The 25,125-nt window shown below is 36.0% G+C and overlaps 1 protein-coding gene across 3 annotated transcripts in view; it reads left to right on the top strand.

Moving 5' to 3' along the window:
* The window catches only part of LOC306854604 (neurobeachin-like), a gene marked incomplete at its 5' end in the record, with an annotated part of 285,564 nt that overhangs the window by 151,691 nt on the left and 108,748 nt on the right, over nucleotides 1-25,125 (top strand). For all 3 annotated transcript variants that reach the window (XM_079392763.1, XM_079392762.1, XM_079392764.1), the window contains 4 exons: nucleotides 2,845-2,906; nucleotides 12,966-13,030; nucleotides 15,301-15,409; nucleotides 19,782-19,948. In XM_079392763.1, coding sequence (XP_079248889.1) covers nucleotides 2,845-2,906; nucleotides 12,966-13,030; nucleotides 15,301-15,409; nucleotides 19,782-19,948 — 403 coding nt within the window. The remainder of the gene's footprint in view (nucleotides 1-2,844; nucleotides 2,907-12,965; nucleotides 13,031-15,300; nucleotides 15,410-19,781; nucleotides 19,949-25,125) is intronic.

Consider the following 25,125-nt stretch of genomic DNA (forward strand, 5'->3'; position numbering starts at 1 on the left):
TTCTACAACTCACAAAGAACTAAAGAAACACTAGGGCTATATATACATACAGGAGGCTAACAAGCTGAACAAGATAAGATACAAACTGACTACAAACACCACGGGAGACAGGAAGTGACATAAAAGTCTAAAACAAGGCACAGAGAACATGTAACATGTAAGCAAGAGCTTATTTGTGAGGAGAGCAATCACATTCATTTTCTAAAACCAAAATAAAACTGAACACCTCAAAATTGCAATATATAAATAAATAAATAAATAAATAAATAATAATAATTAAAAATTTAATTAAAAAGTGAAAGTCTTGCACTGGATGTGCTGGTTTCGGCCTCATTGTCAGCTGCAGTCATATAAAACACCTGTGATTCACAACTACTTGCTAAGGAGCTCACATTCACGGAAAGTAGCCTTGTTGACAAGTTTGGGTGAGTAAGGGCAAAATGCACAAGATATAGTACTTTCAGTGCTCTGTAGTTGGCGATATCACATCTTTTGTAGCAGAAATAAATTGCTGCAGAAAAGCTGTTTGCCATGCAAAATGTAATGTGTAACTGCAACACTCATTTCAAATGTATTTGAGTAAAAAGTACAGATACTCATTCAAAAATGTAGTGAAATAGAGAGTTAAACTTGTTAATATATTTGATACTCACTAAAACTACAGTAATTAGTTACATTTACTCCAATACACCTCTGCGTGTGACGTAGGTGGAAGTACCGACCCAGCAGTGTTGGGGAAAGTTACTTTTAAAAGTAATGCATTACGATATTGCATTACTAACTAATTACGCTACTTAGTTACTTTTTATGGAAAGTAATGTGTTACATTACTTTTGCGTTACTTTTTAAATATGAGCAGGGCTTGATGGTTTTTAATATAAGAAGTTCTAATTATAGAAAATGTAAAAGCCAAAAAGTGCAATGAATAAACCTCAGGCTGAAGGAAAAGGAAATTCACGTCTTTACAGTAGAAAGCAGGAGAAGAAGGTTCAACACTCTTCAGCAATAAAAAAACAATAAAGCACAATTGTTAAGTAATTTTTGAATATTAGTACGGTTGAACTGGATCGAAAGTCAGCAGCAAAGACATCGGTTAATAAAATGGGATTAGGTACATTCGTGTTGTTTAACATATTTAATTATTGCAGGTTTGCGTCATATTCTGAGTTTGCATTTCACTGTTTTAATTCATTTTGATGAATACTAAATCTGTTTTTTTTTGTGGGTGGGATGAATTAATGCACATTCACATTTAGTCTAGAACTACAGTAAGAGCATGTTCACACAGCGCACTGTCAGTCAATAAATGAGGAAAAAGTTTTGAAAAAGTAACTCAGATATTTTCTTGTAAATTAAAAAGTAATGCGTTACTTTACTAGTTACTTGAAAAAAGTAAAATTATTACGTAACTCGTGTTATGCATTACGCCCAACACTGCGACCCAGTGTTTACAAAGTGAACGGGAAAGACTTGTAAAAATACCCTTTACAAAAAAAAGGTAAGCCAATAATTTCGGACGATTTTGAAGTTGAAGGAGAAAATAAGATTGAGTTTTCTGCCTACATCACATGACGTTTCCAACTTGACAGTCATGCATGCGCATCGCAGAGCTAGTGCAAGACGAGCTTTTGTGGTTAAAGTATATACATTTATTTATTTGTTTTTAGAAAAAGACTGTTTATTTTGCTAGATAAAACCAATATTCCTCATGCAAAGCCCTTTGAAGCTGCATTAAAACTGCAATTTGGATGCGTTTTTGAAGTCCACTATATGGAGAAAAATCCTGGAATGTTTTCCTAACCCTTACACAATTAAAGCTACAATCGATGCAGGACTAGTTACATGGCAAAGTTGAATACTTAGGGTTAGGTGTTTGTTACAATGCCTAAACCTAAATATGAATTAGTAATAATGACGCAATAGAAAATAATCTTTCATCACTTCTGCTGAATCTCATTACAACACATTTATACTGAGCTCTCTCTTTCTCTCTATCCCCCTCATCTTTCTCTCATTAGAGTCCTGTCTCTCTGACTCTACTGGCTCATGCAAACAAGGAAATCAGCTATGTGCTGTGTTTGTATGTTAATGCAGGTGTGCGTATGTGAGTGTGTGTTTGAGAAAGTTTGAGAAAGAGAGAAAGTTTGTCTTATATGTCTGGCAATAATTGCACATGTCATTTACAATTACCTTGTTTATCAGTGAGGTTAACCGGCTGTCCTTTATATTCAATGAACAACAGGCTTTTCATTTAAAACGGCATATTTTACTGAAACATCATCTGATTTCAAGAGAATGGTGCCTGTATGTGAAAAAAAAAAAGAAGATTTGCTTATATTCACCCCTGTATTCAAATTCCTGCCCTCACATTTTTGGAAGATATATTGTTCTATCTGTATCAGTGGTGTCCTTATTCTAGCAAGGTTTGAGAAGTATGCAAGCGAGACCATGGCCTTGGATTTTGATCTCACACTGGCATGCAGAAGATGACCTCTGACCTCTTAAGAGACCTTATTAGTGACCCCGCGAGCTGTTAGCCTTAACGTACTGACGACAAGAGACATTCAGTCTCAGCTTCAAAACATAACTCATCAGAACTGGCCTGGATGATTGTGTGACATTAAATGGTTGCATTTTGGCACCATTCAGTACACTTTTCTGAGGCCATGTGCATGGCCTGCCCTTGACTAACCCTTGCAGATGTATAACATGCATAGTTATGATAGGTCAAAGCATATATAAAAACAAACAGTCTCAAAGGTTTGTTTTGATTTTGTGTGTGTGTGTGTGTGTTTATGAAAATGGGGAAGAATGATTCATTTCCGTGTTCTTTCTTTTCTCTAGGTCTGGTGTGCATGAAGTCGAGCACCTCGGTAGTGGAACTAGTTATGCTGTTATGCTCTCAGGTGAGTTATCTCTCTTTTTTGTTTTCTTTATCATTCTAATGTTGTTTCCAGCTGCATGACACAATGTCTATCGTTAATAGTCACAATGAGCTGCTTTGTATTTGTCTATTTTTCTGTTTATATTTGTCTGGATGACAGAAAGCAATACACAAACATGACTCTGCTCATTAACTCATTCATTCACAAAGCCAACCTCAAGTGAAATATGTCAAACCAGACTCGGCCTTTGATATTAAAGGTATAGTTCACCCAAAAATGAAAATGATCCCATGATTTACTCTCCCTCAAGCCATCCTAGGTGAATATGACTTTGTTCTTTGAGATGAATACAATTGGAATTATATTAAAATATGTCCTGGCTCTTCCATGCTTTATAATGGCAGTGAATGGTGGTCGAGATTTTGAAGCCCAAAAAGTGCATCCATCCATCATAAAAAGTGCTTCAAAGCTCCGGGGGTTTAATAAAGGCCTCCTGAAGCATATCAATGCATTTTTGTAAGAAACATATCCATATTTAAAACATTATAAACCGTAATCTCTGGCTTCCATGAATCAGAAGTACAAAACGAGGATGTGTAAAGAAATATATTAGAGGATTATGATATAAGCCTAGAGGAGACTGGTTTTCTGTTTCCTAAACAAAGGAAACTTTGCTTCCTTTTCTCCTGCATAGTCTCAACAGAGTTCATGCTATGATGGATGGATGGATGGATGGATGGATGCACTTTATTGGAATTCTATTGGACTACTGAATATCAACACCCATTCACTGCCATTATAAAGCTTGTTTTAATATAATTCCGAAATTTTTTTATATAAATCTGATTGTATTCATCTGAAAGAACAAAGTCATATACACCTAGAAAGACTTGAGGGTGAGTAAATCATGGGGTAATTTTCATTTTATAAAGCCTGACATATGAAATATTAGTCAGAAATATAATGACATTTTTTTTGGACAACCCGTTTTGGACAACCTATTAGTATCATATTTGATACATCAGGCTTTTTGAACTCATATAATATGATATAGTAAAATTATGAAGCTCATACTGTATTTTAAGAGGAGAAACTACTTCAGTTTTATTCAGAGACCAAAAATATAAAAATTTGGTGCAGTTATGTCAGCAGTTATGGCCAAAATGTAATGAGAGGCTACTTAAATTAAAAAGACATTAATATCAGTTGTAACTCTATATGTCCCAATATAATTTTTTTTAGGAAAGACGGTAATTTAGAGGCCTTTGGAGTTTGTGTATCATATATAATACAGTAGGCATTACAGGGTTAAATTATTCCTACCTTTTTTCCTTCTTGGACTGAAAGTATTGTAATGCCAGCTCATGTAAACACACCGCAGTTTAAATCCCAGTGACATATTACAGCTCGCTGACCTTCGGAGTCCCTTGTTAAGCCTTCCCTTTCAAAGGGGTCAGGGTCCCGATGTTGTAGTCAGAGCGGGAGATATTTAACATACCTTCTGTCAGCCCATCACTCTTGTGCCGGGAGTCCATAAGGAATCCATTACCTCAACATCTCTTCCTCAGAATCCAGCCGGTCGGAGAGCGCGGTGGGGCGGGAGCTTTTAGTCGTTGAATGGCACCTCTGACTCTATGCAGTCCATACTGCTAACCTCGAGTCGATCTGTACATTTGCTCTTAGTTTGTCCTGACAAAAGTGTGTCCTCCATACGCTGTGGCGCTCAGGATGCGTCCTGCTGTTCTGCTCTTCTCCTTTTGAAGATTTCAGACAACCTTTTCCTGGTTGCATTGAACGTTTGGATATTTTTTTTTTTTTTGCTCGTATCTGTTTTATGCCGTCTGCCCGCTTTGTTGCCACTTGGATTTATTTCAGAGTGAAGCATCACATTGAGACTCAAGCTCCTGGGTTTCTCTTCCTCCGCCCCTGTTAGACATATAATGTAACCAGAGCTCTAAGAGCTCTTGCCATTAGAAGCTCCCAGGGTAAAAACAGCCTGATATATCGATTGCCCAAAGATGAGATGAAACCAGAGCCTGGGCCCAAAACGGCTTTCAGACGTAGGAAAGTCTCTTTGGAGCCAAAGCCTTCATAACCGGCTCGCTGTAGGATCTGATTTAGAACATGTTACCTAAACCAGAGGGCTTGAAAAACAAAAGGCTTGATTCTTTAGATGAGCGGGTGAGTGAGAGAGGAAGTAAAAGAGAATTAGAGGAAGGGAACGAATTAGGGTCGGTAAGATTTTTTTAATGTTTAGTCTCTTATGCTCACCAAGGCTGCATTTACTGGATCAAAAATACAGTAAAAAACTGTTATATTGTGAAATATTATAAAATTTTAAAATAATTGTTTTCTAATTTGATGTATCGTAAAATGTAATTTATTCCTGAGATGAAAAAGCAGAATTTTATGCAGTTGTGCTGCATAATATATATATATTTTTTTCTTTATTTTTTCAATATCTTTGATGAATAGAAAGTTCAAAAGAAGAGCATTCATTTTAAATATAAATTTATTTTGTAGCAAACAATAGTCAATAATTTTTTTTACATTTTATTATTATCGATGTTGAATACAGTTGAGCTGCTTGATTTTTTTATTTTTATTTTTTGGAAACCATGAGAATTTTTCTTCAGAATTCTTTGAACAATACACAATTATTTTGTAACAATGGTCAAATACATTTATTATTATTATTACTGTTGAATACAATTGTGCTATATATAAATATGGAAAGTGCAAAAGTCCAGCACTTATTTGAAAAAAATATAAATTATATATATATAATTATTTACATACATACAGTCATGGCCAAAAATATAGGCACCCTTGGTAAATATAATCAAAGAATGCTGTGAAAATTAATCTGCATTGTTAATCCTTTAGATCTTTTATTTAAAAAATTCACAAAAATCTAAGCTTTCATTGGATAATAAGAATTTAAAAAGGGGGGAAATGTCATTATGAAATAAATGTTTTTCTCTAATACACATTGGCCATAATTAATGGCACCCTTTTATTCAATACTTTTTCAAACCTCCATTTGCCAGTTTAAAGCGGTCCTATTATGCTCTTTTACAAAGTCTTGATTTTGTTTTGGGGGGGATGTACTAGAACATGCTCTCATGCTTGGTGGTTCGAAAATCGCATTATTTTTCACATAATTTACATTATTACAATACCTTTCTCCCCAGCCTGACACAAACGACTCGATTAGTTCCGGGTTTGATGAAGGCCCGCCTTTCGAAAAACGAAATGTGTTGTGATTGGTTAGCTGTCCCAGTGCGTTGTGATTGGTGAACAGCTTAGATGGCGTTTCAGTACTGCCCCGCCCCTCGCCAAAGCAGCAAGTTCATCAATATCAATATTCGTCTATCAATCCAGACCCCGAGAATATTGAACAAGAGGATCGCGCAGAATCGTTTGCACACACGGATATTGCAAGACATATTAAAGTGGTAATGTTATTGTTGTTGTTTTTTTTGGTTAAATCACGTTTTAGATAGGATGTCAACAACAGCTTAAAAATAACTGCATTGACTATGTACAGATAAGTGCAACGGTAATATGTAATATGTTTATTGTTCTTTAATTATAACATGCATTGCAGTGAAACTGTTATACAGTTCATTTTGTTTATACCATAATCCCACAGATTTACATGCATATATATGCAAATTAATCCTCTGCCAGCAGGAGGCGCTGTTGGAGCGGGAGAGAGAGCGAGGTTTCCCCGGTAACGCTGTACACAAAACAGAGCACCGCTAACAAACGCTGCTTTATCAGACATTATATGCAAGATGAAATGAAAAGGATATCCAAAATTTTCTGAAAACAGTTGGTTTCCATCAGAAATACAGTGATATAAAAACACCCACACCGGGTTTCGATTTTGAAACGTGCAGAGCTCAACCAAGCATTCTCCCCACCCGCCAACCACTTGAAATTTCCGTAGGCGGGATTTATTTTAATGATATTCTAATGGACCACTTTGTGATGTCACAAATACAGGAAAACAACTTTGTAGTCCAAACAAGCCGTTTGTTGTAGTTCTTGAAAAGGTATTTTTTAAGAACGAAATATCTCCCTTTGGAGTGGACTTTGAGATTTGTAACTTTGTAGATTGTTTTATGCCCAAACATACACACTACACACTGACTAAAATTCAAAAAGTAAAAAAAAGCATAATAGGACCCCTTTAATAGCTCTAAATTTTCTCCTATAGTGCCTGATGAGGTTAGAGAACACCTGACAAGAGATCAGAGACCATTCCTTCATCCAGAATCTCTCCAGATCCTTCAGATTCACAGCTCCATGTTGGTGCTTCTTCTCTTCAGTTCACCTCACTCATTTTCTACATGGTTCAGGTCAGAGGACTGGAATGGCCATAGCAGAAGCTTGGTTTTGTGCTCAGTGACCCATTTTTGTGTTGTTTTTGAGGTTTATGTTTGGATTATTGTCCGGTTGGAAGATCCAAACATGGCTCATTATAAGATTTCTAACAGAGTCAGTCACTTGTTGATTTTTTTATCTGCTGGTATTTGATAGACTCCATGATGCCATGTGTCTAAATAAGATGTCCAGGACCTCCAGCAGAAATATAGGCCCACAACATCAAAATGCAGCAGTATATTTCATTGTACACATGGGGTATTTTTTATCCCTGTGTTCACCAAACCCATCTTGAGTGTTTGCTGTTAAAAAGCTAATTTTTTAATTTCATCTGACCATAGAAGCCAGTCCTATTTGAAGTTCCAGTCGTGTCTGACGACTAAATATGCAAGAGTTTGTTTTTGGATTAGAGAGGAGAATTTTTCTTGAAACCCTCCCAAACAACATGTGGTGATGTAGGTGCTGTTTGAAAATTTTTATTTTTGGTTTTCTGACCCTGGGACTCAACTATTTTGTGCAATTCTCCAGCCGTGGTCCTTGGAGAGTCTTTAGCCACTCAAACTCTCCTTCTCACAGTGCATTAGGACGATATAGACACACGTCCTCTTCCAGGCAGATTCATAAAAGTTTTCTGTTGATTGGAAATTCTTAATTATTGCCCTGATGGTGGAAATGGGAATTTTCACTGTTCTAGCTCTTTTCTTAAAGCCACTTCACTAATTTGTGAAGCTCAATTATCTTTTGCTGCACATCAGAAATATATTCATATATATATAATATTTATTTATGTATATATGTATGAGCATTATGTGTCAAGCTACCCCGCTACCATAACGATAAATATATAAATAAATAAAAAATAGTCCATACCACTTGTGTCCTAAATTAATTTTTTCTACAGTCCTGCAATAGCTTTGTGTGAGGTATTGACTAAAATTTTAATCTTGATTCACTGTGGTCACAATTCACTTTCATTGTATAGAAAACAGCTGTTTGAACATCTAAACTCATGAAGGTTAGAAAATTATTTCATTTTTGGAACTGTCTCTTTAATAAATGCTGAACACACCGCACATCCCACTACGAATCATGTCGCGGTGGGAGACGTCCTTGCTGCAAGTCCAACAACCTCGAGCCTTTCCCCTTTTCATCTCCGCACTAATGCACCCAGACAGCAGGACGTTCACCGCTCGTGACCTTATGACCCGCTCTGTTTCGCGAACTGTCACTTTTATGAATAAATTAATGATAATCATCTTGCACTTTTTATTTATGCCTCCTAATCAGTGTTATTCATCTACAGCCACCGACAGCCGGTGTCTCTATCCAGTCAAGTGGCAGCGGGTGCCGCAGAGGTCAGCCGGGTCTCTTTCGTGTAGCAGTTTAAACATATATAAAGGATCTAGCCTGGAGCCGAAGAGATTTACCAATGGACGGCCTCCAGATGTCAGGAGCAGCGCTGAGCAGATAAAAGCACAGCGCTCCCTCTGTCTCTTGACAGGTTGGATTGAGATGCTGCAAACTCTCAAGAGCCATTAAAGTTTGTGGGTTACAAAGCTGGGGGAGAAAAAAAACTGGCTGGCTGAGGTGCACAGCTCAAGCGCAAGTGCTACAACTACAATTTTTTTCCTCCCACGGTTTTTGTGGCGCACATTTTTGGCTAATGACTGCGTTCTCAGCTGAGTACGTTTTGGCAGGCAGTTTTGACAGGAGTGCTTGACAGCTGTGACTGGAATTTGGAGGCGGAGGTTAAAAGATGATTGGAGTTTGAGCGAAATTAAGTTCTTGGCTTTGAAAAAGTATGTATTCAAGTTTTCAGTCAAGCAAGGAGGTGACTTGTCAGACAGTGCAATCACGAGAGATAAGAGAGCCAATTGGCTTGAGTACAAAAAGGGGATTTTTTTTATATTTTCATCCTGTTACATGAATAAAGAAAAGTACATAAACAATGAAAATAGAATTATGCAAAAAGAGGAGGCTACTCGAGGAGGCTACTTATAACATTTATTTTTATTTAATTATTTATTAATTTATTTAATATGTATATTTTTATTTGTTTATTATTATTCATTTTTTCTATTTAGTTGACATTTTAATTATTTACTATGACTTTCATCATTACTTTCTATTAAGTTTATACATTTGTTTATATATATTAGTTATTAGTTATAAGTTATTATTATTATTATCATTCCTTTATTATTCATACTTTTTATTTATTGGTTCATTCATTCATATATGTTCCATATATAATTATTTTGGGGTTATTATTATTGTTGTTGTTTTGTTCTATTTTATATATATTTATTTATTTACATTTTTGTTCTGTTTTCCAACTATTTTCTTCTTTTCCATGGGCCCCCTTACAGCCCCTTGGGGCTCCTCGGACCGCCGTTTGAAAACCCCTGTGCTAAAATACAAGATAAACTCTTTGCATCAGCTCAGTGTGTCAGCTTTCCCCAGCATAAGTCCCTCATGGGAGATGGCAGGCCGGAAGTGATCTTCTCTTTTACATAAGGGATCGCATTACCTCCTTCTGGAGGTACATGTCATCGCTAATGCACATCACATGGACGGCATACTCGTCTGAGCCCCCCAAAATCCCCTCACACTCACCTCCCACTGGGGACCCTCAATCTCCAGCATGAAGAGAAAGAGAAAAAAGAAGTGTGTTACAGTGCTAGTGCGAAGGCTACTTGAGAAGAGACAGTGGACTGGGACTTGGCTCTGGGTCTTGGCTGATGTGATTTTCTTTTGGCAGGCCAGTGTGCCCCACATCTGCATCTATTTCCTTATTTATTTTTGTCACGTGGGTGCTGCTCTACTTGAGCGGAGGCTAGTGAAGAAACACTGAGCTGAGGCAGCCGATCCCAGGCGACGAACCGCCTGACTGCTGAGTAGATAATGAATGGTGGAGGAGAAATAGAGAGAGGGAGGCATATTGGGTCAGTTGCAACATTTGGAGACCAGATGCGCCTCAGTGTTGTCTCTTTCTGGCTCAGTGAGGGGTAGTGAGGATGCTCACCAGTGTGTGTGAGTTTTGATTTTTTTTCCCCCCTCAAACGCTGATATTTTTTCTATTCAGTTTATCAGTTGTGTTCTGTGGTTTTGCAGTGGCTCCAAAAGTATTTTTCATTTAAATAATTTTAAATTCTGTTATCAATTACTGACTCTCATGTTGTTTCAAACCTCTACTTTATTTTTTTTGTGAATGAAATGTGATGGGGTCCAAAACAGTTCTCAAAATATCTAAATATCTTCTTTTGTGTTCCACAGAAGAAAATGATGACAGATTTGTTTCATTTCTAGGAAAACTATTCCTTAAAGCCACTTTGTAAAATACCTGCATTTCTGTGCATTATGTAACCAAATATCAAAACAAGTGGAATATTTAATGTGTTTCATGAACAATATTTATTTTGCAAAAAGAAGTTTGTCAGGCTTCAAATTAAAATCTCGACACTTTGAAAGTTGAGGGTCGGTTGGATTTGATTTTGTTGTTCTTTGTTTTTGTAAATTGATCCAAAGTGACAGTAAACCATTTTTACAATTTACAATGTAAAAAATATAAAATAAAATACAAATCTGTATAATAAATGCTGTTCTTTTAAAATTTCTCTCCATCAAAGAATCTTACAAAAGAAAATCCACAAAAATATTACATTTTCACCATTGATACTAATAAGAGATCTTTCCGGAGCACCAAATTATCATATTCAGAACTTTATTTTAAATTGTAATAATATATATATTTTTAAACATCCATTCATCCATCCATCCAATCTAACAAATGCAGTATTGCTGAGCATAACAGATTTCTTTCAAAAACCCAAACTTTTGAAAGATTGTGTGTGTATTATTGATATAATTAAGATGTTACATTTTTGGGGGAATAAATGGGCTACTCTGCATAATCTGTTGAAAAAGAGAAAAATAATGATGATGAAGATGATTATTTGGAAGTCAAACTTTAGTGGTTCTTGCCGTAGTATTCATACAGCCATTAATTTTTTATTTACTTTTTTAATAAATCTAGAGCCAGTTGGGTAGAAGAAATGTCAAAAATGGCTCAGAAAAGTGTGGTTAGTTCTGACATTTCACAGTTAAAAACTTTCAAGTCCAAAATTCTTTTTTGAGCTGTATATTACTGATTAAAACCACCTAACCGCCGAAAGGCCATATTTCCCAGCATGCCCTGTCATCACTGACTAAATAAAGCTTTATTTATACAGCACCTTTAAAAATAGTGTTTACAGAGGTCTTTACAGAAAACATGAATGTCATATGAAACTGGGGAATAAAACAATTAAAAGAATGCTCCAAACACATAGACCGTCTGTTTAAAATGCATAAACCCCAGTTATTTTGAGGGCATCGTTCACATCCATTCCGAGCGTCTCTTCTCTCACCCTGACTCCCTCACCACGGGACAGGGGAATATTTTTGAGGCCCACTTTTTGCAAATGCCCTCTTTCCTTTTGAACTTCAACCCATCTTATGCTCTTCCCCCTTAACTCGTACCTTAGAGATCAAACAGGAGAACAGAGGAAAATTTCCCATAGTGAGAAGCACGACTGCCTTTTAATCATCTCCAGACCCGCACTGTGTGTGTGAGAGACAGCGGAGGAAAGAGAGCCCGGGAAACGGGGAGAGGGAGGGCGTGAGACGTTCCCTAAGGCCTCAAAAGCACTGGAGGCGAGGCGAGAGGGCCGGTCTCTAGACGGAGGTTTTCGGTGATCTGTCACTGGGTGCTCACAGGGCGGAAATGGCTGTGTTTAAGGGGCAAGAGGATACAGTTTCATTCAGCAATTACATCTCTCCTGTGCTTACGGATGTTTGCACAGAGGAAGAAAAGATGCTTGCGCACGCACAGGGCCGAGTTCCAGGCTTTTTATGGCTTTGGCTCTCGATCGCGTAGACTGGATGTGACCTCAAAGCCATCTTTGCTTTCTCAAATACATAGCAATCCAATTTGCTGCGATCACTATCGCTAGAGGTTTCATTTAGGCTTAACGTGAGACTTTTAGGAGAGAGAGATTTTTTGGTGCACAGATGTTTTTGCCACTGGTTTTATTTTTATTTCTTGTTTTACAGATGTTCTTAAATCCATTTTTGGATTATCCATATTTGGATCTAACCATAAATCAACTCTCTTGATGTCATGCATATTTGTGTATGTCTTAAATTCACAAAATTACGTAATATTTTACACTTTATACATAAAATGCAGTGTGATTGGAAATGGACTTAGTTTGTTTAAAAGTGACAATAAAAGTGATAAATATTATATACAAGTAAATGTTATATCTTTATTATATAAAAATGTAAATATTAAATTTTATATATTATTATAGTTAACTGAAACTGAATGTAAAATAAAAAATTATATTAATAATTTAAAACAATTCATTAAAATGTCCCATTTTAATATTTTTATAAGTTTTAGAAATGTAATGGTTAATATTTTTTTTTATCATGGATTATAACATTTTAAGATCAAAAGTCTGGGTACTGTAAAACGTTTAAAAAAGTTGTTTTAAATGTGACTTTGTATGTGACAAAAAAGTTTCACAACAACACTTAGATATCTTTGTGGATATACTTTTTCTCCTGTTGCACAAAAGACATCTTTATTCATACTGATGAAAAATGAACACAGTACACATAACAAATGTTTGTTTCTTTCAGGAGTGGCAGAACTCTATCCAGAAGAACGCTGGCCTGGCTTTCATTGAGCTTATCAACGAGGGAAGGTAAAGTCTCACGTCTGCTCCTCAAACACCATTACTAGCTCACACATCACTGTAGCTAATGTCACTCTAAACTGGTTATCAGGTGCACAACCCCTGGGCCGTGGGGTTACCATGGCATCTCTGAGGCAGACTAGAGAATAGGGAGGGAACCAGATTAGCCTCTAAGCCTCTCGTCCCGCTAGTTCGGCTACAGTCTGTGTGTGTTTTTTGTGTGGAAGTGGTTGACCAGAGTGGAAAATATGCTGAGATAAGCTTGTTGAGAGAGAGTGGCTGTATAAACCCCTCTGATGTACTTCCTGTCCAGAATGTGTACATCCTTTTAGTCTTTATACATATCCAGCATGCTGTTTTATTTTTTTAGGTACACTTTTCTGTCAGAAAAGATTGTGTTTGTGTGTGTGTGTGTGTGTGTGTGTCTCCATGTGTTTGTCAGGTTTAGGCTTTGAATCGTTGTTGTCGAGCTGATCCAGGACGGCTCAGCCTGTACACCCATCTGCTGACCCATCTGTGCACACACACACACACGCACACACATTTGGACAATAAGCCTGAGTCAGCAGTCGCTGTCCAGGGTGCTGGTACATCAGTCTTTCACCGCTCTACCTGTCTGTCTATCTGTCTCTCTGTCTGTTTGTATCAGTGACCCTCATTCCAAATTCTGCTTCAGTGGTCGACTGGAAACATCTTCCCATTCATTTTTCTCATGGGGATTAAATTAAGTGTTATAAATATGTATTTTGCAATGTTTTATGTGAGTGGATGACTGCTTCTAGCAACAGTGCCTTTATTTATTAATGAAATTAAGGAGAATCTTTTTTCACCAGGAATTCCAAAATGAAAGTCTATAGCATTCAAAAGTATGCTTTAAAAAAAAAAAAAACATTTATTCAGCAGGCTTGATCAAAACTGTGAAGGGTTTATATTGTACTTTTTTTTTTTTAAGTTACTTGAGTGCCAAATCAGCATATTACAATGATTTCTGAAGGATAATGTGATACTGAAGACTGTAATGTCTGCAAAAAAAATCGGCTTTGTATCACAGGAATACATTACATTTTAAAATATATTTAAATAGAAAACAGTTATTTTAAACTGTGACAATATTTCACAAAATTGCTGTTTTTACTGTTTTTTTTTTTTTTTATCAAATAAATGCAGCATTGGTGAGCATAAGAGACTTTCTTTCTATAGACTTTTGAATGGTAAATAGTGTATGATGAATGCATTTGCATAAAATATAATATTTATAATAAATTAGGATTTTGATAAATAGATGTTGATTGAAATATAAATATACTTAAAGTTTTATACATATGTATTTAAGAAAATAAAGCACTTAGAACTGATGGTACAGTCTTTGAAGATATTTGTGTGTAATCATTGAAAAAATAAAATAAAATTGTGGACCGAGTGAAGGTGATTTTTCTTCCAGAAGCCAGCAGTTTCACTCCATATATCCACTGGCTAGTTTATTTGAACAATTTAATGAGACTACTTTTGTGTTTGGCCTCTTGGAACTTCTGCTTATGTTCTAATAACAAACTAAATTACAAGTATTAAAGTACTGTGTACTTTAGTTATTTCTGAAGTAAATGTTGGAGCTTTCAACCTTGGAGTATTTATATAACAGCCTATTCCAGTTTATTTAGATACATTCAGTTTTTAGTAGGGCATCTGTGATTTATGAGCCGCACCATGTCACCGTTTGGGACGTATGTGGCATCCGGGGCCACTGATTTGGAGCCCCTGTTCTGTTTCATTAGCACCCTCATATAAGTCACCAAGCCCACAACACTTTCTGCCTTTTGGAATACTAGAAATTCTCATTAAATGTTTCACTGTGGGTTTTTAACACACTCTTCTAAACTGCTGTGTTTCAACTTTTCTGCCAGTTCTGAAGAAGTAAAGTCGTGCCCTAGATTTAAATTTGAGCTGTTATCATGCTGAGATTGAGGTTGTTAACTATTTTTTCTTCCTCCTCTGAGCTCCAAATTGTATTTATTGCTTGTCAACACTTAAAGAAGCATGCACATTTGAATGCTGCACCAGATTGTTGCCTCTCTGTGGGATGGGAAGAGAATAGTGTTCCACAGAAACGCCAAGGTTCTTGTTAATTAAAACAAAGCTGACTTAATGATGTGTAAAATGACAATTAACACAAAGTAACCTAGATCCCATAAAAGATGAATGATTGCATTTGTGTTTAGGAACTGACTGAATGCCATTTTTTTTTTAATTCCCAGTTGAAATCCATATTTTCTTTATTCTAGACTCCTTTGTCATGCCATGAAGGATCATATCGTTCGAGTGGCCAATGAAGCAGAGTTTATCCTCAACAGACAGCGAGCTGAGGACGTCCACAAGCATGCAGAGTTTGAGGTAGATGACATTTTATAGATCTCCATGGATCAGTTCAGGATTGAGATATTTTAGAGTGTAATTTGACTGAATTAAGTAGCTAGATCTGCTAAAACGCAAACTAGATTATAATCAATCCCAGATCAGAACTCTAATCCCACACTGAAATCCATATGAAACGAAGTAATCTAAAAAGAAATCTGTTTTTGCGAATCCGATACAACATGAGAGAGAAAATCTGTAGTAAAGCCAGCAGTGGGGGAGGCCCATAATCCTCTGCTCATGTCTCCTACAGGGGATTAATCCACAGATATTAGCGCAGTACTTAGAAATGTAATAACTCGTCCCTAAATTATACATAAGCGCACTCTGAAAAGTAAGGAACAATGTTTAGAGATTGTATTCATGTCTCATTTCAAACTATTAGCTGTTTCTATCAAGAGACAGATTATGTTCTTTTCATTAGTATTTCTCTCTGTTAAGGTTTAGATGGGAGCTCTGTCAAAGATCAGTATAGCCTTTTTGATTTGATTGCTTTTAATTTCATTAAATGTTTCATAATAAAACCTAATATTTTTGGAAAAAATAAAAATAAATAAATGCTCCACAGCATATATAGTTATTGGTGAAGGGGAATTAGATGATTTTTTTTAAATATTTTAAAGCAGATAAAGGCTAATTTTATTTACATTTTTATTTAAATTTGATATTCATTCGTCCTGTCTGAAAAGTAATGAACAGTGTTTAGACATTTAATAATATACTAATAAATGTATTATAATATTAAACATACTGTATGTATATGTGTGTATATATATATATATATAGAGAGAGAGAGAGAGAGAGAGAGATTTGTACATGTGTGTGTGTGTGTATGCGTGTATATACATATATACATGTGTGAGTTTGTATATGTAAATATGTATATGTGTGTGTATATATGTGTGTGTGTGTGTGTGTTTATATATATATATGTATGTATGTATGTATGTACTGTATGTATGTATATATGTACAGTAATGGCCAAAAATATCGGCACCCTTGGTAAATATGATCAAAGAAGGCTGTGAAAATTAATCTGCATTGTTAATCCTTTTGATTTTTTATTTAAAAGAATTCACAAAAATTTAACCTTTCATTAGATAACAAGAATTTCAAATGGGGGGAAATATCATTATGAAATAAATGTTTTTCTCTAATACACATTGGCCACAATTAACGGCACCCTTTTATTCAATACTTTTTGAAACCTCCATTTGCCAGTTTAACTGATCTAAAGGTTAGAGAACACATGACAAGAGATCAGAGACCATTCCTTCATCCAGAATCTCTCCAGATCCTTCAGATTCCCAGCTCTATGTTGGTGCTTCTTCTCTTCAGTTCACCTCACTCATTTTCTACATGGTTCAGGTCAGAGGACTGGAATGACCAGCAGAAGCTTGGTTTTGTGCTCAGTGACCCATTTTTGTGTTGTTTTTGAGGTTTGTGTTTGGATTATTGTCCGGTTGGAAGATCCAAACATGGCTCAAATAAGATTTCTAACAGAGTCAGTCACTTGTTGATTTTTTATCTGTTGGTATTTGATAGAATCCATGATACCATGTGTCTAAACAAGATGTCCAGGACCTCCGGCAGAAATATAGGCCCACAACATCAAAAATACAGCAGTTTATTTAATTGTACACATGGGGTACTTTTTATCCCTGTGTTCACCAAACCCATCTTGAGTGTTTGCTGCTAAAAAGCTCATTTTTTAGTTTCATCTGACCATAGAAGCCAGTCCCATTTGAAGTTCCAGTCGTGTCTGACGACTAAATATGCAGGAGTTTGTTTTTGGATGAGCTAGGAGAATTTTTCTTGAAACCCTCCCAAACAACATGTGGTAATGTAGGTGCTGTTTGACACCGTGCATTAGGACGATATAGACACACGTCCTCTTCCAGGCAGTTTCATAAAATTTTATTTTGATTGGAAATTCTTAATTATTGCCCTGATGTTGGAAATGGGAATTTTCACTGCTCTAGCTCTTTTCTTAAAGCCACTTCACTAATTTGTGAAGCTCAATTATCTTTTGCTGCACATCAGAAATATATTCTTTGGTGTTTCTCATTGTGATGGATGGTTAAGGGAATTTGGGCTTTGTTTGCCCTCCTATTTATATTTCTGTGAAACAGGAAGCCATGGCTGCTTTTATTATTTTAATTGTTTTATATGACTCCACAACTGAGGGACATTTTAACTGTCCCTCAGTTGTGGAGTCATATAAAAAAATTAAAAAGACTTTTTTTTTTCTTTTTTAAATCAAAGTCTTTTTTATTTACTTGTTTATTTATTTTTGCATATCGGTAATACAAATATAATAATAACAACAACAAATAAAACAATAACAAAAACTGTTATTAAAAAAATATATATATATATATATATATATATATATATATATATATATATATATATATATATATAATTTCTACAAGGAGGACAAAAAGGAGGAAAGAAAAACGTTTCTGAAATTTCATTTGAATCCATTTTCTACAACCAAAAATATTTCAAAAGTGTTAGTGTACTTGGTTAAGATCGCATTCTAGCCTTTAGTCGTTACAGTATTCACAATATAACGCAGCCTCTTGTTCTTCTTTGAATATCAGTATCAACCTCTCTTTATTATTCTGACAGAGATGCAGTGGGCTCTGTAAATGTAAATCAAGCTTTAGCAGCACTTGCTGTGGAATCTGTATCTATGATATGAAACTCTGAGGGCACGTGCATGGCATCAGTAAGCAGTGAACACACACTCATTTACACAAACGCTCGAGTACATGTAGTGATGGAGTGATGAGTTTCTTATCTGGAACTCGCAGCCTGTTTTATATACTGCTCTTGAGGATCCTTGACCTGCTAGATAAAACGCAGTAGCATGTCACCAGCTAACTGGAGACGTCATCTTGCCCCTCAGTCCTGTCTTGGAGAAGGAAGGGTTCACAGTTCTCATTCCTCTTCTTCTTTATTACCTCCGTCTACAGATTGAAGTTTCTGTAAGCAGATAAGATATTTTTACAATTAAGCTGGTGTCACTTTCAACCCTCATATCCTCCCTTGAAATGATAAATAACGTTTGATATTTGTCAGCGCGGCGCATGGTAAGGCGAGATGACACCGGGAGATTGAGTTATCGGCCGTTTGAAGAATATGTCTAGCTATAATATCTGACAGAATTCAAATATAAGGAAGGAAATTCAATTACTTCCCCTCGCCCCTCCTCTCTTTTCCCCTGCACCCCACCAGCCTGTGTTAGCAAATTAGATTTTGAATATTAGCAAGCGATCCCCCCCGGGGTCCACGTGGGAAGACAATCTTATTTTAGCAGGGAAGATAAAGTCGGCGGGCTGCTTCACGTCACCCTTAGTCTGAGAGGCCTTTTAGTCTCAGTGCTGTTTATAGTGCCTGTTTTTAGCTTCAGTCTGTGTATAAAGTGAACTTTAAAGTCGTCACCTTTTTTATATAGTGCTTTATACAATACAGATGCAGCTGCATGGTAATAAACAGAAGCATAACAGGATCAATAATGTAGACTTCTTAAAATCAGTCAGTGGGGTCCAAAACCACACAGGATCTTACTGACTTTCAATGTAGGGAAAAAAAACAAACTCTGAAACATTCTGTAAAATATCTTATTTTGTCTTCCACAGAAAAGAGAATGGTATTTAGGTTTGGAACAACATGAGGATGAGTAAATAAGGAAGTAAAATGCGATATGTATTGTACATTGACATGGTAAAGTTTCTTTGTTCTTAAAGGGACAGTTCATCCAAAAATGAAAACACCATCTTGTCATTCCAAACCTGTATGACTTTCTTTCTACTGAAAGTTGTTTTGAGGAATGATTCACCTGTTTTTGTCCATATAATGAAAGTCGTTGGGGTCCAAAACAACACAGGACCTTATTGGACAAAAAAAAAATAATATTCTTGTAAAATATATTCTTGTGTGTTCCACAGTAGTGAGAACATCATTTAGATTTAGAACAACATGAGAATGAGTAAATGGTAAATATACGATATATGTTGTATGTTGACATGGTTGACACTCTATGAGGTGAATGAAAGTCAAAGCAACACTGGACCTCATTGATTTTCATTGTATGGATATTTTTTTTTTAAATGGACCCTTTCTTCCGTGTTCCGCAGCAGAAAGAATGTTATTCATGTTTGAAATGACATGAGGAATACATCAACAATGACACTTTTCTTTTTGGATGAACTATCCCTCAGTTCTACTTGATGCAGTAGCATCATTCTTGTTTTCAGTATACTGATTCATTGTGATGATTACTGTAAATGTTAATCTTTTACATCTTTTCTCTCTCTCTTTCTTTCATCCATATTTCGGTCAGTCTAACTGCGCACAGTACGCGGCAGACAGGAAAGAAGAGGAGACAATGTGTGATCACCTCATCAGTGCCGCCAAACACCGCGATCATGTGACAGCCAATCAGCTGAAACAGAAGATCCTCAACATCCTCACCAATAAACACGGAGCCTGGGGCGCAGTAGCGCAGAGGTACAGCTGTGTGCATGTGTGGGGGTGTTTCTTTAACTGTGGCCACTTTTGGCCCTGTAGCGTTTCACAAAATAAACTTTTGAAAACATGCTTTTTCATGTTTTTGAAAGAAGTATCTGATATTCATCAAGGCTGCATACAAATACAGTACAAACTGTAAAATTGTAAAAAAAAAAAAAATTACAATTTAAAATAACAAATGTGTGTGTATGTGTGCATGTAATAGCATGTATCTTCTCAATGGTCCCTGTACAGTCTTTTTAGAGGCGAGTATTACACTATTACCTTTGTGACACAAACACACACAGCCAGGCCTCTGATGTGACTCCTATTTAATGTCATTTTCTTGCTCTCAACCAGGGTAAGTCTACAGGTCAGCAAACTCAATTACCACACCAGGCCACTAAATCCTCAGAGACAGATCACCGGTGGTCAGGCTGTGTGTGTGTGTGTGTGTGTGTGTGTGTGTGTGTCTGGCTCTCACTCTCAGTCTCACAGTGGAGCACCTGGCAGTTGTTATGGTGGTCTCAAGGGTCCTGTTAAAAAAATACTGACTAGAGTTCCATTTCCCACCAAACACACACAAACAAATCCAATATAATCCAAGATCTAAGACATCATTTTGTATAATGTGACAGTTTTATTTCAACATCATGATTGAGAAGTTAAGAAACAACAACCAGCACAATCAGTTTTGAATGTAGTAGAGGAATAATTTAAATGCTAAAATACTTTCTCCTAACCCACCTTAATATGCTGAGACAACTATAAGTAAGATGTCTGTGTTTCAACCAATGAGGTGTGTTTGGAGTGGGACTATCTGTTTGACCAATGGATTTGGAAACAGTCATTATTTTAGCAATTCCACAAGACACTAGAGGGGGAGAAATAACACATTAAAACAGTGCTTAAATTTATGTTTATGAATTTTTAGGCATTTAACGTCTTAATTTTTGACTTGCAGAGTTTTAATATCTAACAAGACAAATATCTTACAAGACAAATGTGTTTGTAAAGCAACGTCCTGTAGAATATTAATATTAAAGAAATATAAAAATATTAAGAAAGACATTTTGAGAGTGTTTCTGTAATATGTGTACTTTTTATTTGTTTTAATTATAAACAATTTAAAAACTAATGGGAAAAAAGACACACTTGTGACTTGCAATCTGTAAAACTGTATGCATATATATAATATTTAGATATTTCAACTGGAAAATATTGACAGAATGCTCATTAAAAATATATAAAATATTAAATATTATATATATATATACATGTGTGTGTGTGGCTGTAATAATATTAGCAAAAAGTCCATAATTCAAAGGGTATTGCCTGCAGCAAATGCACCTTCAGTTCCATTGGTGGAGCGCATGATGACTGGATTGAAATTCTCTCTGCCACCATTGGCCGACAGCCAGAAGACCCATACACAAACACACACTCCAAGCACAATTACTGATTTGCCTTCCAAATTGGCTGGATTTGCAGAAACAGTGGCTGTGGGTTTCTTATTAAATTTGAGAAATCCACTGCAGATGGTTGAATGTACATGATGGCATCATGTTTACCCGCTCCAATAAGAAACATCAGCATGAACCGCTTCAGTGGAAATAGAGACCATAGTTCAGCTGCTTTCACTGATTGTACTTCTGTTATCAGTTTTGACGAATCCAAATATGCTGGATGTCCCATAATTCTCATCTGTCAGACGCTGTTTTTTGACATGTCAGACACAGTCTTACATTAGAGGTGCTGTAACTGTACTGTACCACATTCACAGCTAAATATGTGTGTGGGTTGTCCTATTTTTATTTTTAAATCTGTGTTTAGAACACATTTCCCATGTGCTTACAGTATAAAGCAAGAAATAACTCACTGCAGGTTGTTCTGAAATAAAATATTAGATTTAGTTTTGCTTGTTTTTAGCCTTTTGTATTTGTTTATTCAGTTTTATATAGTTTTTTTCTAATTATTATTCATATATTTGTTATTTTTATTTATTTATTTAGTGTATGACTATGGATGGTTGGGAGTGTCATATAAGATAAATATATATTTTCATGTAATTTACATTTATTTGACATTTACTAACGCTTTTCATTTATTGAAATGTATTTACTAATAATATGGCACACAATTCTCCATGAAATATCAGGAACATAAAAGTCTGACCATTTTCGGAAACATGTAATGCAATTGTGGTTTCCAGTTTCTCAAATGCTGTCTTAAATTCATCACATCAAAGTCCCTCATACCATAATAATAAAGTGCATCTAACACCGACTTCACAAAATAATAAAAAGCTTGATACGGTGGTTTGGCTGAAAGTCTCTGCCACTATTCAGACTTATTCAAATATTTATGAAAACCACCTGGAAGGCATAACATTTGCATTGAGACAAAAGGCTATTGAGCTGGGGCACATTGTAAATGGTACCACAAAACTTCCAACAAATTCAAATTTAATGGTAACCTGCTGGAGAAGAAAAATGATGCAATATGTTCATGAGCTCAAGGCGGTGTTACAGCTGAGCAGCTTAGTCTTATTCAATGCTACATTAACTTTCCCATTTATACGGCTTCTGTAAAATAGAAAGCCTGCAGCATTCTGAAGCATGCGTGTGTGTGTACTTTGCATATGTGTGTGTTAGTGTGCTGGCCTGCAAATATATTTGTATTAGTGTGTTTGTGTGTGTCTTTGAGCATGAATGCACCCAGATTGGTTTTTTACTTTTACTTTGTGCTACAACCTAGGGACACATGAAAAATGATCGAATACTGCACTGTATCATGTTTTCATTTAGGTTTCTGAAAACACAAATGTTCCCATGATGCTTTGGAGCACCGCTTTAATTTTCGCCATTAGAAGCGGAACAACTGTAGATGTTTTTATATTTTGACAAACACTAGCATAAAAGTAGTTGTGTACATTATTAGATAAACAAATAAATGTTCTCTGTTGTGTAAAATCAAATAATCTGTGAAGGATGAAGCACCGAAAGATGCAACGCTGCATAGCAATTCTTCAATGGATGCATGATCCGAAAGCCAAATAACTGAATCCAGCCTACGAATCTTCAGTTCGATCATACTTTATGCTGGCCTGATGATGAATGTGCCCTGTATTGAGTCGGCTTCAGAAAATCAATACTTCTCAAATTGAAACAGTATAGGGTTTTATTGATCTGGGCTGCTAAATCAGAAAGAGAAGGCTTTGATAGGACGTTGCCAGACAGCTCTGAGCCCAGTAATGACACACTATCAATTTTGGCTTTACACTGATAAATCAAGTCGAAAATTGGATGTCAGATTTTTTTCTTCTGGCTCTCCACTGAGGGAGTTATTTTCCTTTCCCTCTCCGGTTGACCTCTGGCCTCTGCCAGTGAATTATAAAGTTCAGTCGTGTCAAAAGTGAGAAGACATCAGCATTGGGATTAATGATAGAAAATAAATCTATGAAAATAAATATATTTTTCAATATATAACATTATTTTATATATTTTTTTAAATAATAAAGTGTGTAATTCCTGTATTATCCAAACTGTTTTTAATTAAGTTAAAATATTTATTTGTGTATTTATTTATTCATATTAATATGGCAGGCATGATCCTCTATAATCACATCCATAATAAATAAATATATTTATATACAGGTGCATCTCAATAAATTAGAATGTCATGGAAAAGTTCATTTATTTCAGTAATTCAACTCAAATTGTGAAACTCTTGTATTAAATAACTTCAATGCACACAGACTGAAGTAGTTTAAATCTTTGGTTCTTTTAATTGTGATGATTTAGATTCTCTATGGGGTTCAGGTCAGGCGAGTTGCTGGCCAATCAAGCACAGTAACACCATGGTCATTGAACAAGCTTTTGGTACCTGTGGCAGTGTGGGCAGGTGCCAAGTCCTCCTGGAAAATGAAATCAGCATCTCCATAAAGCTTGTCAGCAGAAGGAAGCATGAAGTGCTCTAAAATTTCCTGGTAGATGGCTGCGTTGACTGTGGACTTCAGAAAACACAGTGGACCAACACCAGCAGATGACATGGCCGCCCAAATCATCACTGACTGTGGAAACTTCACACTGGACTTCAAGCAACATGGATTCTGTGCCTCTCCACTCTTTCTCCAGACTCTGGGACCTTGATTTCCAAATTAAATTCAAAATGTACTTTCATCTGAAAAGAGGACTTTGGACAGTCCAGTCCAGTTCTTTTTCTCCACAGCCCAGGTAAGACGCTTCTGATGTTGTCTCTGGTTCAGAAGTGGCTTGGTAGCCCTTTTCCTGAAGACGTCTGAGCGTGGTGACTCTTGATGCACTGACTCCAGCTTCAGTCCACTCCTTGTGAAGCTCTCCCAAGTGTTTGAATCAGCTTGGCTTGACAGTATTCTCAAGCTTGCAGTCATCCCTGTTGCTTGTGCACCTTTTCCTACCCAAATTATTCCTTCCAGTCAACTTTGCTTTTAATATGCTTTGATACAGCACTCTGTGAACAGCCATACCTTTCAGTAATGACCCTCTGTGACTTACCCTCTTTGTGGAGGGCGTCAATGTTCATCTTCTGGATCATTGCCAAGTCAGCAGTCTTCTCCATTATTGTGGTTTCAAAGAACAAGAGATACCTGGAATTTATACTGTAGAGATGGTCATTAATTGAAACTCAAATGCAACTATTCTAATATTTTGAGATACTGATTTTTGACTTTCATCAGCTGTAAGCTCTAATCATCAAAATTAAAACAAAAAAACTTTTGAAATGTTACTTTACATGCAATGAAGCTAAAATATATGAAAGTTTCACTTTTTGAAATAACTTACAAGAAAAAAACTTTTTCACAAGATTCTAATTTATTGAGATGCACTTGTAAATAATAATCATAATTAAATATATATTTGGAAAGCACAGAAATGACACACATTTTGAAATGCAACCATACACATTTCAAACAGTTTTCTTGTACATTATTATGACATTATTTCATTGTTGCTTTATGTTTGTTTCCTTCAGCAAGTGGTGTAAAGTTATTTTATTTGAGAAGTCATTTTGCATTTTTAATCTTTTTTAATCCCAATCTATTCCATATTATTTAAAACATAGCCATTGTGTGTTTAAATGCTAATGCTAGCTCTGCAAAACACACTCAGTCTCAGCACTCTTCCCCAGCATCATGT

Source organism: Barbus barbus (assembly GCF_936440315.1).
Source record: "Barbus barbus genome assembly, chromosome: 34".
Lineage (NCBI taxonomy): Eukaryota > Metazoa > Chordata > Actinopteri > Cypriniformes > Cyprinidae > Barbus > Barbus barbus.